This window comes from Catharus ustulatus, chromosome 33 (assembly GCF_009819885.2).
Source record: "Catharus ustulatus isolate bCatUst1 chromosome 33, bCatUst1.pri.v2, whole genome shotgun sequence".
Classification (NCBI taxonomy): Eukaryota; Metazoa; Chordata; class Aves; order Passeriformes; family Turdidae; genus Catharus; species Catharus ustulatus.
The window spans coordinates 1,413,472-1,429,274 of record NC_046253.1 but is presented as its reverse complement, the minus strand read 5'-3'; the positions used below and the strand labels follow the sequence as shown (position 1 = coordinate 1,429,274).

General features: G+C 51.2%; 1 protein-coding gene across 1 annotated transcript in view; it reads left to right on the top strand.

Moving 5' to 3' along the window:
- Positions 1–1,451: 1,451 nt before the first annotated feature.
- The window catches only part of LOC117009461 (calmodulin-regulated spectrin-associated protein 3-like), a gene marked incomplete at its 3' end in the record, with an annotated part of 36,218 nt that continues 21,866 nt past the window's right edge, over positions 1,452–15,803 (top strand). The window contains 5 exon segments of the mRNA XM_033083692.1: positions 1,452–1,976; positions 9,067–9,218; positions 9,220–9,355; positions 12,611–12,744; positions 14,758–14,871. Of these exon segments, the coding sequence (XP_032939583.1) occupies positions 1,862–1,976; positions 9,067–9,218; positions 9,220–9,355; positions 12,611–12,744; positions 14,758–14,871 (651 nt within the window).

The window sequence follows — 15,803 nt, the reverse complement described above, 5'->3', positions numbered from 1 at the left end:
CATGGGGACACTGATACAGACATGGAGACATGGGGACATTGACAGGAACATGGGGACACAGGGACAGTGACAGGGCCATGGGGACAGTGACAGGGCCATGGGAACACCGACATGGATACAAGGACACCGACAGGGACATGGGGACATGGAGACAGCGACACGGACGTGGGGACACCGACACGGATTTGGGGACATTGGCACGGACATGGAGACACCAACAGGGCCATGGGGACACTGACACGGACGTGGGGACACTGACAGGGCCATGGGGACACGGGGACAGCGACAGGGCCATGGGGACACCACACATGGACATAGGGACACAGGGACACTGACACAGACATGGGGACAGCGACAGGGCCATGGGGACATGGGGACACTGACAGGACCATAGGGACACTGACACGGACATGGGGACATGGGGAGGGGCTGGGGGACACCGGACACGGACACGGGGACACAGGGACAGCGACAGGGACATGGGGACAGTGACACAGATATGGGGACACCGACACGGACATGGGGACAGAGACAGGGCCATGGGGACACAGGGAGGGACTTGGGGACACTGACACGGACATGGGGACATGGGGACACTGACACGGACGTGGGGACACAGACACAGCGACAGGGCCATGGGGACACCGGACACGGGGAGAGTGACACGGATTTGGGGACACTGACAGGGCCATGAGGACACCAACACGGATTTGGGGACACTGACAGGGCCATGAGGACAGCGACAGGGCCATGGGGACACTGATACGGACACGGGGACACTGACAGGGACACAGGGAGGGACTTGGGGGACACCAGACACTTGGGGACTTGGGGACACAGGGACACAGAGGGCCATGGGGACAGCGACACGGACATGGGGACATGGGGACACAGGGACAGGGCCATGGGGACACCGACAGGGACATGGGGACAGCGGACACGGGGCCATGGGGACACTGACACGGACAAGGGGACATGGGGACAGCGACACGGACATGGGGACACCGACACGGATTTGGGGACATTGGCACAGACATGGAGACACTGACATGGACATGGGGACACTGGACACGGGGACATGGGGACAGTGACAGGGCCATGGGGACACCGATACGGACACGGGGACACTGACACGGACACAGGGACACCGGACATGGACACGGGGACACCGGACACGGACGTGGGGACACGGGGACAGCGACACAGACATGGGGGGACACAGTGCTCCCAGTATCCCCAGTATCCCCCCAGTGCTCCCAGTCTCCCCAGTATTCCCAGCACCCCCAGCATTCCCAGCCCCGCCCCCTTTCCCCGCGCTCCGCACAAAAGGGGCGTGGCCTCGCATCCCTCTCCCCGACCACGTGACCGCAGGTGCGCCCCGCCCCCCCCTCCCTCCCCCCCCTCCCCGCACCTGGCGCTCGCGCCGCGCCCGCCCGAAACCCTCCCGGAACCGCCCGAACCCTCCCGAACCCCCCGAACCCCCCCGGAACCCACCAGAGGCTACCGAACCCATCCGAACCCTCCCGAACCCACACGAGGTTTTCCCGAACCCTCCCGAAACCGCCGAACCCACCCGAAGAGGCCGAACCCACCCGAAGAGGCCGAACCCACCCGAAGAGGCCGAACCCACCCGAAGCCTCCCGAACCCACCCGAAGCCCTCCCGAGGCTGCCGAACCCACCCGAAGCCCTCCCGAGGCTGCCGAACCCACCCGAAGCCTTTCCGAGCCCACCCGAAGCCTCTCCGAGCCCACCCGAAGCCTTTCCGAGCCCGAGCCGAAGCCGAAGCGGGCGCCGGTGGCCCCGGTGGCCCCGGCGGTGGCCCCGGGATGGTGGCGGCCCCCCCCGGCCGCCGCCGCCGCCATGCGCCGGGGGTTCCTGGTGCCCGAGATTCGCCCGCTGGACCAGTACGACGGGGCTCGGGCTCGCAGCGCCGCCAGCCTGGCCTGGGCCATCGCCACCGGCTACGGCGGCGCCGGTAGGAGCGGGCGGGGACGGCGGAGGGGGAGGGGGGGGAGGGTCTCGGTGGTACCGGGGAGGGGTCTCGGTATCGAAAAGGGGGAATTCTGTTATTGGGGAGAGGGTTCTGTTATTGAGGAGGGGGTCCCGGTACCGGGGATGGGTCTCGGTGGTACCGGGGATGGGTTGGGGTATTGTGGGAGGGGATCCCGGTACCGAATTGATACCGAAAAGGGAGGGTTCTGTTATTCAGGAGGGGGTTCTGTTATTGAGGAGGGGGTTCCGGTACCGAATTGGTACGAAAAGTGAGGGTTCTGTTATTCAGGAGGGGGTTCTGGTACCGGGGATGGGTCCCGGTGGTACCGGGGATGGGTTGTGCTATGGTGGGAGGGGGTCTCGGTGGTACCGGAGAGGCTCCCGGTACCGAAAAGGGGGTGGTTCTGTTATTGAGAAGGGGGTCTCGGTACACGGGAGGGGGTCTCGGTACCGGGGATGGGTTGTGCTATTGTGAGAAGGGGTCTCGGTACCGGGGAGGGGATCCCGGTACCGAACTGGTACCGAAAAGGGAAGGTTCTGTTATTGAGGAGGGGGTCCCGGTACCGAATTGGTACCGAAAAGGGAAGGTTCTGTTATTGAGGAGGGGGTCCCGGTACCGGGGAGGGGTCTCGGTAGTACCGGGGATGGGTTGTGCTATTGTGGGAGGGGGTTCTCGGTACCGGGGAGGGGCTCCCGGTACCGAATTGATACCGAAAAGGGAGGGTTCTGTTATTGAGGAGGGGGTTTTGTTATTGAGGAGGGGGTCCCGGTACCGGGGATGGGTCCCGGTGGTACCGGGGATGGGTTGGGGTATTGTGGGAGGGGGTCTCGGTGGTACCGGAGGGGATCCCGGTACCGAAAAGGGAGGGTTCTGTTACTGAGGAGGGGGTTCCGGTACCGCGGAGGGGTCCCGGTGATACCGGATTAAGGGGTTTGGTACCGAGGAGGGGTCCCGGTGATACCGGAGGGGGCTCCCGGTACCGAATTGGTACCGAAAATGGGAGGTTCTGTTAATGAGGAGGGGTCCCGTACCGTGGAGCGATCCCGGTATTACCGCAGGGAATCCCGGTACCGAAAAGGGGAATTCTGGTACCGGGGAGGGGTCCCGGTACCGAATGGATACCGGAAGGGGGGTCCCGGTACCGAATGTATTTAATTTTGGGGGGGGTGGTCGCATCTCTCCCCGGTTCCGGTACCGGGGGGGTTTCCCCAATCCCGGGGGTTCCCCCCTTCCCCTCCCTCGGGCGCTTTTGTTGCAGTCGGGAGGGAGGGGGCTGTGACGTCACAGCTGTGACGTCACGGGGCGCGGACCCCCCCCCCTTTTCTGCCCCGCCCCCTGCGGTGTTGGGGGGGGGCGGGGAGGGAGGGGTCGCCCCCACTCACGGGGGGGGGTGGGGACCCCCCCCAGGTGTTTGGGGACCCCCCAGGTATTTTTGGGACCCCCCCCCAAATATTTTTTGGACTCTTCCAGGAGGTTTTTTGGGACCCCCCCCACCCCAGGTATTTTTTGGATCCTTCCAGGTGGTTTTTTTCGGACCCCCCCAGGTATTTTTGGGACCCTTCCAGGTGTTTTTTTGGCACCTCCAGATGTTTTTGAGACCCCCCCCTCCCAATTTTGGACCCTTCCAGGTGGTTTTTGGGACCCCCCAGGTGTTTGGGGACACCCCCCAGGTGTATTTTGGACCCCCCCCCAGATGTTTTTTGGACCCTTCCAGGTGATTTTGGGGACCCCTCCCAGGTTTCCCCCCCCAGGTGATTTTTGAACCCTTCCAGGTGATTTTTTTGGATCCTTCCAGATGTTTTTTGGACCCTTCCAGGTGTTTTTGGGACCCCCCCCCAAATGTTTTTTTGGACCCTCCCAGATGTTTTTTGCCCCCCCATCTGTTTTTGGGGTCCCCCCAGGTCTATTTTGGACCCTTCCAGGTATTTTTTGGGGACCCCCCCCTTGTGTCCTCCCCAGGTGTTTTTGGGACCCCCCCAGATATTTTTTGGACCCTTCCAGGTGTATTTTGGACCCTTCCAGGTGTTTTTGGGACCCCCCCCCAAATGTTTTTTTGGACCCTTCCAGATGTTTTTTACCCCCCCCAGCTGTTTTTGGGACCCCCCCCAGGTGTATTTTGGACCCTTCCAGGTATTTTTTGGGGACCCCCCCCTCGTGTCCTCCCCAGGTGTTTTTGGGACCCCCCCACATATTTTTTGGACCCTTCCAGGTGATTTTTTGGGACCCCCCAGGTGTTTTTGGACCCTTCCATATGTTTTTCACACCCCCCAGATGTTTTCACCCCCCCAGATGTTTGTGGATCCCCCCCAGATGTTTTTTACCCCCCCTCCCCAGGTGTTTTCCCTCCCAGGGTTCAGAGTCCTCCCCTCCCCTCCCCTCCCCCCCCACGCGCCCTTTGCCCGGGGGGAGGGGCCGGGTGGGGGAGGGAGAGACTGAGAGAGCTGGGGGGCGGGGCAGGGGAGGGACACGGGAGGGACACGGGAGGGACAGGTGAGGGACAGGGGAGGGACACGGGAGGGACACGGGAGGGACAGGTGAGGCTCCCATGGGTGCTGTGAGACAGGTGAGAGTCCCACAGGACAGGTGAGGCTCCTGTGGGTGCCACAGGACAGGTGAGGGACAGGTGAGGCTCCCCCAGGACAGGTGAGGGACAGGTGAGGGACAAGTGAGGTCCTGTGGGACAGGTGGAGGGTCCCATGGGTGCTGTGGGACAGGTTCAAGTCCTGTAGGACAGGTTCAGGACAGGTTTGGGTCCTGTAGGACAGGTGAGGCTCCCCCAGGACAGGTGAGGCTCTGACGGGACAGGTGAGGTCCCTGTGGGACAAGTGAGGATCTCACAGGACAGGTGAGGCTTCCATGGCACAGGTGAGGCTCCCATGGGTGCCACAGGACAGGTGAGGGTCCCCCAGGACAGGTGAGGCTCCCATGGGTGCTGTGGGACAGGCGAGGGCTCCCGTGGGTGCCTCAGGACCGGTGAGGGTCCCCCAGGACAGGTGAGGCTCCCACAGGACAGGTGAGGGTCCCATGGGGCCACAGGAAGAGGTGAGGGTCCTGTGGGACAGGTGAGAGTCCCATGAGTGCTGTAGGACAGGTTCAGGACAGGTTTGGGTCCTGTAGGACAGGTGAGGGTCTCATGGGACAGGTGAGGGTCCCATGGGTGCCACAGGACAGGGTGAGGGACAGGGGAGGGCCCTGTGGGACAGGTGAGGCTCCCATGGGGCAGGTGAGGGACAGGTTTTAGGTCCTGTAGAACAGGTGAGGCTCCCATGGGTGCTGTGGGACAGGTGAGGCTCCCACAGACAGGTGAGGGACAGCTGAAGCTCCCATGGGTGCCACAGGACAGGTGAGGCCTCCCACAGGACAGGTGAGGTGCTCACAGGACAGGTGAGACTCCCATGGGTGCCACAGGACAGGTGAGGCTCCCATGGGTTGCCACAGGACAGGTGAGAGTCCCATGGGTGCTGTGGGACAGGTTCAGGACAGGTTCGAGTCCTGTGGGACAGGTGAGGCTCCCATGGGACAGGTGAGGCTCCCGTGGGTGCCACAGGACAGGTGAGAGTCCCACAGGACAGGTGAGGGACAGGTGAGGTCCTGTAGGACAGGTGAGGCCCCCATGGGTGCTGTGGGACAGGTGAGAGTCCCACAGGACAGGTGAGGGACAGGTGAGGCTCTGACGGGACAGGTGAGGCTCCAATGGGTGCCATGGGACAGGTGAGGGCCTGTGGGACAGGTGAGGCTCCCCATGGGACAGGTGAGGGACAGGTGAGGCTCCCATGGGTGCTGTGGGACAGGTGAGGGTCCCATGGGTGCTGTGGGACAGATGAGGGACAGGTGAGGCTCCCCCAGACCAGGTGAGACTCCTGTGGGTGCTGTGGGCCAGGTGAGGCTCCCGTGGGACAGGTGAGGCTCCCAGGTGTCCCTCAGGACAGGTGAGGGCCCTGAGGGACAGGTGAGACTCCCACAGGACAGGTGAGGCTCCCATGGGTGCCACAGGACAGGTGAGACTCCCACAGGACAGGTGAGGCTCCCATGGGTGCCTCAGGACAGGTTGAGGCTCCCACAGGACAGGTGAGGCTCCCACAGGACAGGTGAGGCTCCCCACAGGACAGGTGAGGCTCCCATGGGTGCTGTAGGACAGGTGAGGGTCCTGTGGGTGCCACAGGACAGGTGAGGGTCCCATGGGTGCTGTGGGACAGGTGAGGCTCCCCCAGGACAGGTGAGGCTCTTGTGGGACAGGTGAGAGTCCCATGGGTGCCACAGGACAGGTGAGGCTCTCACAGGACAGGTGAGGGACAGGTGAGAGTCCCGTGGGTGCTGTGGGACAGGTTTAGGACAGGTTTGGGTCCTGTAGGACAGGTGAGGCTCCCCAAGGACAGGTGAGGGACAGGTTTAGGTCCTGTAGGACAGGTGAGGCTCCCATGGGACAGGTGAGAGTCCCGCGGGGTGCCACAGTACAGGTGAGGCTCCTATGGAACAGGTGAGGCTCCCCAGGACAGGGTGAGGGTCCCATGGGACAGGTGAGGCACTCACAGGACAGGTGAGGCTCCCATGGGTGCCGTGGGACAGGTGAGGGTCTTGGGGGACAGGTGAGGGTCCCCATGGGTGCTGTAGGACAGGTGAGGCTCCCATGGGTGCCTCAGGCCAGGTGAGGCTGTCACAGGACAGTGAGGCTCCCAGGTGTCCCCTGTCCCTTGGGTGTGGCCCTTTCCCACGCAGGTCAGGGCGTGGCCCTTTCACACCTGTGGGCGTGGCCCTGCCCCACCCCCACCCTTGGAATGTGCCCCTCCCCCACCCGTGGGGGGTGGGGGAACTCAAGGGGGGTCCTCGTGGTCACTTTTGGGGTCTCCATGACCAATTTTTGGGGTCCCTGTGATTCTTGAGGTCACCGTGGTCATTGAGGTCTCCAGGGTGAATTCTTGGCGTCCCTGTGGTTCTTGGTGTCACCACACTCATTGTTGGGGTCTCCATGACCAATTTTGGGGTTCCTGTGGTCACTTTTGGCATCTCCATGACCAATTTTGGGGTCACTTTGGTCATTCTTGGGGTCTCTGTGGTTCTTGGGGTCTCCATGACTAATTTTGGGGTCTCCTGGTCATTCTTGGGGTCTCTGTGGTCCTTGGGGTCTCCATGACCAATTTTGGTGTTCCTGTGGTCAATTTTGGGGTCTCCATGGTCATTTTTGGGGTCCCTGTGATTTTGGGGTCTCCAGGGTCATTGTTGGGGTCTCCAAGACCAATTTTGGGGGTCCCTGTTGGTCCTTGGGGTCTCCGTGATCAATTTTGGGGTTTCTCTGGTTCTTGGGAGTCTCCAGGACCAGTTTTGGGGTCTCTGTGGTCATTGTTGGGGTCACCATGGTCATTCTTGGGGTGCATGGTGATTTTGGGGTCTCCATGACCAATTTTGGGGTCCCTGTGGTCATTGTTGGCATCTTGATGGTCATTTTTGGGGTCTCCATGACAAGTTTTTGGGGTCCTTGTGGTCACTTTTGGGGTCTCTGTGGCTCTATGGGGTTACCATGGTCATTTTTTGGGGTTGCTGTGGTCCTTGGGGTCTCCAGGGTCAGTTTTGGCATCTCCATGACCAATTTTGGGTCTCCATGACCAATTTTGGGGTTTCTCTGGTTCTTGGGAGTCTCCATGACCAATTTTGGGATCCTTGTGGTCATTCTTGGGTCCCTGTGGTTTTGGAGTCATCAGGCTCAACTTTGGGGTCTCCAAGACAAATTTTGGGGTCACCAGGTTCAATTTGGGGTCTCCATGACCAATTTTGGGTCCCTGTGGTCACTTTTGGGGTCTTTGAGGCCCTATGGGGTCACTGTGGTCATTCCTTGGGGTCTCAGTTGTTCTTGGGGTCTCCTGGTCATTCCTGGGGTCCCTGTGGTCACTTTTGGGGTCTCTGTGGCCCTATGGGGTCACCATGGTCATTTGTGGGTCCCCATGGTTTCTTGAGGTCACCATGACCAATTTTGGGGTCCTGTGGTCACTTTTGGGGTCACTTTGGTCATTCTTGGGGTCCCAGTGGTCATTTTTGGGGTTCAGGATGTCCGTGGTGTGTCCATGATGGGTCAGTGTCCGTTTATCTGTCCTGTGTCCGTCTGTCCCCGTGACCCTGAGTGACCCCGTGACCTTTGACCCCATTATCCCATTTTTAGCCATTTTTTCCCCATTTTTTCACCCAAATTTCCCGGGTTTTCACCCAAATTTCTCATTTTTCCACCCAGATTTTTCCTTTTACACCCGAATTCCCATTTCTTCACCCAAATTCTCATTTTTAACCCTTTCCCCCATTTTCAGACACGAATTTCCCCATTTAACCCCTTCATCTCTGGGTTTTCACCCAAATTTCTCATTTTTTTCACCCCAAATTCTCATTTTTAAACCCTTTTTTTCGCATTTTCAGACACAAATTTCCATTTTTTAACCCTTTCTTCCCGGATTGTCACCTAAATTCCTCATTTTTTAACCCCAAATTCCTATTTTTAACCCTTTCTTCCCCGGTTTTTTCACTCAATTGTCTCATTTTAACCCTTTTTTTTCCATTTTTCACCCCAAAGTCTCATTTTTAACCCTTTCTTTCCCGGATTTTCACCTAAATTCCTCATTTTTAACCCCAAATTCCTATTTTTAACCCTTTCTTCCCCGGTTTTTTCACTCAATTTTCTCATTTTAACCCTTTTTTTTTCCCATTTTTCACCCCAAAGTCTCATTTTTAACCCTTTCTTCCCCGGATTTTCACCTAAATTCCTCATCTTTAACCCTTTCTTCCCTGGATTTTCACCCAAATTCCTCATTTTTAACCCATTTTTCGCCGGGTTTTCACCCAAATATCCCAAATTTCTCATTTTTTCCACCTAAATTTTCCCGAATTTCCCCTCAAATTCTCATTTTTAACCCTTTCATCCCGCGTTTTCACCCAAATGGCTCATTTTTAACCCTTTCATCTCCGGATTTTCACCCAAATTCCTCATTTGTAACCCTTTTTTCACCGGATTTTCACCCAAATCCCCCATTTTTTCACCCAAATTTCTCATTTTTTCACCCAAATACCCCAAATTTTCCCCTTTCTCCCCCAGCCAACGTCCCCGAGGAGCTGCGGGACCCTTTCTACACCGACCAATACTCGCAGGAGCACCTGAAGCCGCCGGTCGAGCGCCTCCTGCTGGGCTCGGATCTTTATTGCAGGGCCTGGGGTCACGCCCTGGCCCCTCCCCCCCTGCGCCCCTCCCCCCCCGCACCCCCCCGAGCCCCCCCCCCGCGATCTGGGGGCGCTGCTGGCGCTGCTCGAGGCCAGGGGGGTCCCCCCCAAAGTGCAGGGGGTGCCCGTGAGGCTCCAGGAGCTGCAGCAGAAAACCCATTCGGATGGTACTGGGGGGACTGGGGATACTGGGAGGGACCGGGAATGAATTGGGATGGACTGGAAGGGACTGGGAGGGACTGGGAGGGGTTTGGGAGGGACTGGGAGGGACTGGGAGGGGATTGGAGGGGATTGGGAAGGGTTTAGGGGGGACTGGGAGGGGTTTGGGGGGGATTAGGATGGACTGGGAGGGACTGGGAATGAACTGGGATGGACTGGGAGGGGATTGGGGGGCACTGGGAGGGGGACTGGGGACACTGGAGAGACTGGGATGGACTGGGAGGGACTGGGAGGGGATTGGAGGGGATTGGGATGGACTGGGAGGGACTGGGGACACTGGGATGGACTGGGAGGGGTTTGGGAGGGACTGGGAGGGACTGGGAGGGGTTTAGGGGGGACTGGGAGGGGGACTGGGGACACTGGGATGGACTGGGAGGGGTTTGGGAGGATTGGGAGGGGACTGGGAGGGGATTGGAGGGGACTGGGAGGAACTGGAAAGGACTGGGAGGGACTGGGAGGGGTTTGGGGGGGACTGGGAGGGATTGGGAAGGACTGGGAGGGGGACTGGGGACACTGGGAGGGACTGGGAGGGGTTTGGGGGGGACTGGAATGGACTGGGAAGGACTGGGAGGGGTTTGGGGGGGGACTGAGAGGGACTGGAAAGGACTGGGAGGGGCTGGGATGGACTGGGAGGAAGACTGGGGACACTGGGAGGGACTGGGGAGGGGTTTAGGGGGGGATTGGGAGGGGTTGGGAGGGACTGGGAATGAATTGGGAGGAACTGGGAGGGGATTGGGGGGGGACTGGGAGATACTGGGATGGACTGAGAGGGTTTTGAGGGGGACTGGGATGGACTGGGAGGGACTGGGAGGGGTTTGGGGGGATTGGGAGGGACTGGCAGGGGGACTGGAGATACTGGGAGGGACTGGGATGGACTGGGAGGGATTGGGAGGGGGACTGGGACACTAGGAGAGACTGGGAGGGGAATGGGGGGAAATGGGATGGACTGGGAGGGACTGGAAGGGACTGGGAGGGGTTTGGGGGGGACTGGGAGGGAACTGGGAGGGACTGGGAGGGGTCTGGGATGGACTGGGAGGGGTCTGGGGGGGACTGGGAGGGGTTTAGGATGGACTGGGAGGGACTGGGAATGAACTGGGAGGGACTGGGATGGGTTTTAGGGGGACTGGGAGGGACTGGGAATCAACTGGGAGGGGATTGCGGGGGATTGGGATGGACTGGGAGCACTGGGAGTTACTGGGAGGTTACTGGGAGCACTGGGATTGCACTGGGAGGTTACTGGGAGCACTGGGAGGGCACTGGGGGGTTACTGGGAGGTTACTGGGAGCACTGAGCGGTTACTGAGAGCACTGGGAGGTTACTGGGAGTACTGGGATATTACTGGGAGTACTGGGATGTCTCTGGGATGTTACTGGGAGTTACTGGAGCACTGGGATGTCACTGGGAGCACTGGGATATTGCTGAGATCTTACTGGGAGCTTACTGGGAGTTACTGGGATGGCACTGGGAGTTACTGGGAGGACACTGGGAGTTACTGGAGTGGCACTGGGAGCACTGGGATGTTACTGGGAATACTGGGATATTACTGGGAGTACTGGGATGTCTCTGGGATGTTACTGGGAGCTTACTGGGAGTTACTGGGATGTCACTGGGAGCACTGGGATGTCACTGGGAGTTACTGGGAGCCGTGCCCCCCCCACTCATTAATCTCATTAACCCGGGCCCGCGTTAATTGCCGTTAATTGGCTCAGGGCGATCCCATTAAACCCGCCCGGGCTGAGGCCACGCCCCTTTCATTACGTCATTCACGTAAACCACGCCCCCTCCCAGTAGCCACACCCACTCAGCATTGACCACGCCCTTCCTCTTTTGGCCACGCCCCCTGTATTAGCAGAGCTGTTTTCCTATTGGTCACGCCCGCACTATTACGTCATTCGCGTTAGCCACGCCCCCTCGTTTTGCCACGCCCACCGCGGAAAGCTGGAAGGGCGGGGGAGGCCCCGGGACCGCCCAAAAATCCCAAAAAAATCACAAAAAATCCCCAAAAAATCCCCCAAAAAATCACCAAAAATCCCCCAAAAAATTCCCAAAAAATTTCCAAAAAACTTCTCTCAGAAAATCCCAAAAATCCCGCAAAAAATCCTTAAAAAATTCCAAAAAATCCCCCAAAATTCCCAAAAAATAATAAAAATTTTCCCCCCAAATCACCTAAGAATCCCCCAACAAATCTCCCAAAAGTCCTCAAAAGTCACCCAAAAATTCACTAAAAATAACAAAAGACTTTCCCCAAAATTAAAAAAATCCCCAAAAAATAAAAAAAAATCCCCAAAATTCCTCCCAAAAATCCTAAAAAAATTTCCCCAAAATCCCAAAAAAATCCCTAAAAAAAAATCCCTAAAAAATTCAAAAAAATCTAAAAACTTCCGTAAAAAACTCCAAAAAATTTCCAAAAAAATCCTCAAAAAATAAAAAAAAATCCCACAAATAATCCTCAAAACATCCCAAAAAAACCCATAAAAACCCCCTAAAAATTCCAAAAAAATTACTAAAAAAATCTAAAAAAAATCCCCTAAAATTCCAAAAATTCCCCCCCAAATCCTCCCAAAATCCTAAAAAAATCCCCCCAAAAATCCCCTAAAATTCCCCAAAAATCCCAAAAAATCCCTTAAAAATCCCCAAAAATTATAAAAAACCCCAATAAAATCCCAAAAAATCCCCAAAAATTCTCTAAAAAATCCCAGAAAATCCTCAAAAAATCCCAAACAAATCCCATAAAAACCCCTAAAAAATAAAAAAATCCCAAAAAATCCCCAAAAAAATCCTAAAATTCCCCCAAAAATCCCCCAAAAATCCTTAAAAAATTCCCCCAAAAATCCCCAAAAAATCCAAAAAATCCCCTAAAAAATCTCAAAAAATTAAAAAAAAATCCAAAAAAACCCCTAAAAAATCCCCCAAAAAATCCCAAAAAAATCCCCAAAAAATCCCCAAAAAATCCCCAAAAATCCTCAAAAAATCCCCCAAAAATTCTCTAAAAAAATCCCAGAAAATCCTCAAAAATCCCCCAAAAAATCCCTAAAAAATTCCCCAAAAATTAAAAAAAAATCCCAAAAAATCCCCCAAAAAATCCCAAAAAATCCAAAAAATTCCCTAAAAAATCCCAAATTTTTTCCCCAAATTCCCCCAAATCCCATAAAAAACCCCAAACCCCAAAAATCCCAAATTTTCACCCCAAATTTCCCCCCCAGGGCGCTCACCTGGCTCTGATCGATTCCCTCATGGCCGCTTTCGTCACCGAAGCAACAAAAAATTTGGGGACTCCCCCGGGAGCTCCCCAGGGACCCCAAAGTTGGGAACCAAAATTTTGGGGTGGTTGGAGACGGTGAGTTCGGATTTGGGATTTTTTGGGATTTTTTGGGAATTTTTTGGATTTTTTTGGGATTTTTGGGGGAATTTTTGGGATTTTTTTTAGGAATTATTGGGATTTTATTGGGATTTTTTTGGGATTTTTTTAGGATTTTTTGAGGATTTTTTTTGGATTTTTTTGGGATTTCTTGGGGAACTTTTGTAAATTTTGGGGGGATTTTTTTGGGAATTATTGGGATTTTTTTGGGATTTTTTTGGATATTTTTGGATTTTTTGGGGATTTTTGGGGATTTTTTGGGGGGATTTTTTTTGGAATTTTTTGGGATTTTTTTTGGGATTTTTTTTTGGGATTTCTTGGGGAATATTTGTAAATGTTGGGGGGATTTTTTTGGGAATTATTGGGATTTTTGGGTGATTTTTTGGGATTTTTTTTGGATATTTTTGGGGATTTTTTGGGGATTTTTTTGGGATTTTTTTTGGGATTTTTGGGAATTTTTGGGTGATTTTTTTTTGGATTTTTTGGAGATTTTTTGGGATTTTTTTTAATTTTTTGGGGGATTTTTTTGGGGATTTTTTTTGGGATTTTTTGTGGGGATTTGGGGGATTTTTTGGGACTTTCTGGGGTTTTATGGGATTTTTTGGGGGTTTTTTGGGGATTTTTTGGGGGATTTATTTAAAATTTGGGGTGATTTTTGGGGATTTTTTAAAATATTTGGGTGATTTTTTAGGGACTTTTTGGGATTTTTTGGGGGGTTTTATTGGGAATTTTTTGGGATTTTTTTAAAATTTTTGGGTGATTTTTTTGGGAATTATTGGGATTTTTGGGGGGTTTTTTTAGATTTTTTTTAAAATTTGGGGTGATTTTTCGGGGATTTTTTGGGAGATTTTTGGGGATTTTTTTGGGTTTTATTGGGAATGTTTTTGGGAATTTTTTGGGAATTATTGGGATTTTTCTGAGTGATTTTTGGGGATTTTTTTGGGATTTTTTGGGAGATTTTTTTTTAATTTTTGGGGGATTTTTTGGGGAATTCTTTGGAAATTTTGGGGGGATTTTTGGGGACTTTGGGGGATTTTTTTTATTTTTTGGGGATTTTTTCAGGATTTTTTTTGGGATTTTGGGGCATTTTTGGGGGATTTTTTTGAGGATGTGTTGGGATTTATTTAAGTTTTTGGGTGGTTTTTTGGATTTTTTGGGGGATGTATTGGGATTTTTGGGGGATTTTATTGGGAATTTTTTTTGTGAATTTTTGGGATTTATTTAAATTTTTGGGGGATTTTTTGGGGATTTTTTTTTATTTTTTGGGGATTTAAAAAAAAAAATTGGGTGATTTTTTTGGGGATTATTGTGATTTTTTCTGGGTCATCTTTGGGGATTTTTTGGGGATTTTTTGGGATTTTTTGGTGGGGTTTATTGGAAATTTTTGGGGTATTTTTAGGATTTTTTTAAAATTTTTGGGGGTTTTTTTTTTGGGATTTATTGGGATTTTTTTTGCTTTTTTGGGAATTTTTAAAAAATTTTTGGGTGATTTTTTTTGGGAATTGTTGGGATTGTTTGGGGGTTTTATTGGGAATTCTTTTGTGAATTTTTGGGATTTTTTTGGGGGTTTTATTGGAATTTTTGGGGGAATTTTTGGGTGATTTTTTGGAGTTTTTTGGGGGGAATTTTTTTTATTTTTTTAGGATTTTTTTAAATTTTTAGGTGATTTTTTTGGGAATTATTGGGATTTTTTGGGTTTTTTTTTCCAGGATTTTTTGGGATTTATTTACATTTTTTTGGTGATTTTTTGGGATTTATTGGGATTTTTTGGGGGGGTTTATTGGGAATTTTTTAGAGAATTTTTGGGATTTTTTGGGGGGATTTTTTGGGGTTTTTTAACCCAAAAATTTTAATTTTTTAACCCAAAATTTAATTTTTTTTATCCCAAAAACTTAATTTTTATCCCCATAATTTTATTATTTTAACCCAAAAATTTAATTTTTTAACCCAAAATTTAATTTTTTAACCCAAAAATTTTATTTTTTTTCCCAGGTGAACCGGAAGCTGCAGGAAAGCACCGAAAAAGAGGGAGGGGGAGGGGGAGGGACCCCCCCAAATTTGGGGGTTCCAGAAAATTCCTCAGCCCCTCCCCCCTGCAGCCACAAGGTTGGTCAAAAATAAGAAAAAATAATAAAAATAATTAAAAAAAATCTCCTGAAAAGAAATTAAAAATCAACAAAAAATCAACAAAAAATCACCAAAAAATAAAAAAAAATTCCCTGAAAAATCCACAAAAAATTCCCCAAAAATCAACAAAAAATCAACAAAAAATGGCCAAAAAATCAACTAAAAATCACCAAAAAATCAACAAAAAAATCAACAAAAAATCAACTAAAAATTAACAAAAAATGGCCAAAAAATCAACTAAAAATCAACTAAAAAATCAATTAAAAATCAGCAAAAAATCAACAAAAAATCAACAAGAAATCAACAAGAAATCAACAAAAAATCAACAAAAAATCGACTAAAAATCAACTAAATATCAACTAAAAATCAACAAAAAAATCAACAAAAAATCACCATAAAATCAACTAAAAATCAACAAAAAATGGCCAAAAAATCACCAAAAAATCAACTAAAAATCAACAAAAATTTAACAAAAAATCGCCAAAAAAATCAACAAAAAATCAACAAAAAATAGCCAAAAAATCAACAAAAAATCAACTAAAAATCAACAAAAAAATCACCAAAAAATCAACAAAAAATCAATAAAAAATCAACAAAAAATCAACAAAAAATCAACTAAAAATCAACTAAAAATCAACAAGAAATCAACAAGAAATCAACAAGAAATCAACAAAAAATTACCAAAAAATCAACTAAAAATCAACAAAAAATCAACAAAAAATCACGAAAAAATCAACAAAAAATCAACAAAAATCAACTAAAAATCAACTAAAAATCAACAAAAAATCAACAAAAAATCAATAAAAAATTAACTAAAAATCAACTAAAAATCAACAAAAAATCAGCAAAAAATCAACAAAAAATCAACTAAAAATCAACAAAAAAATCAACTAAAAAATCACCAATAAATC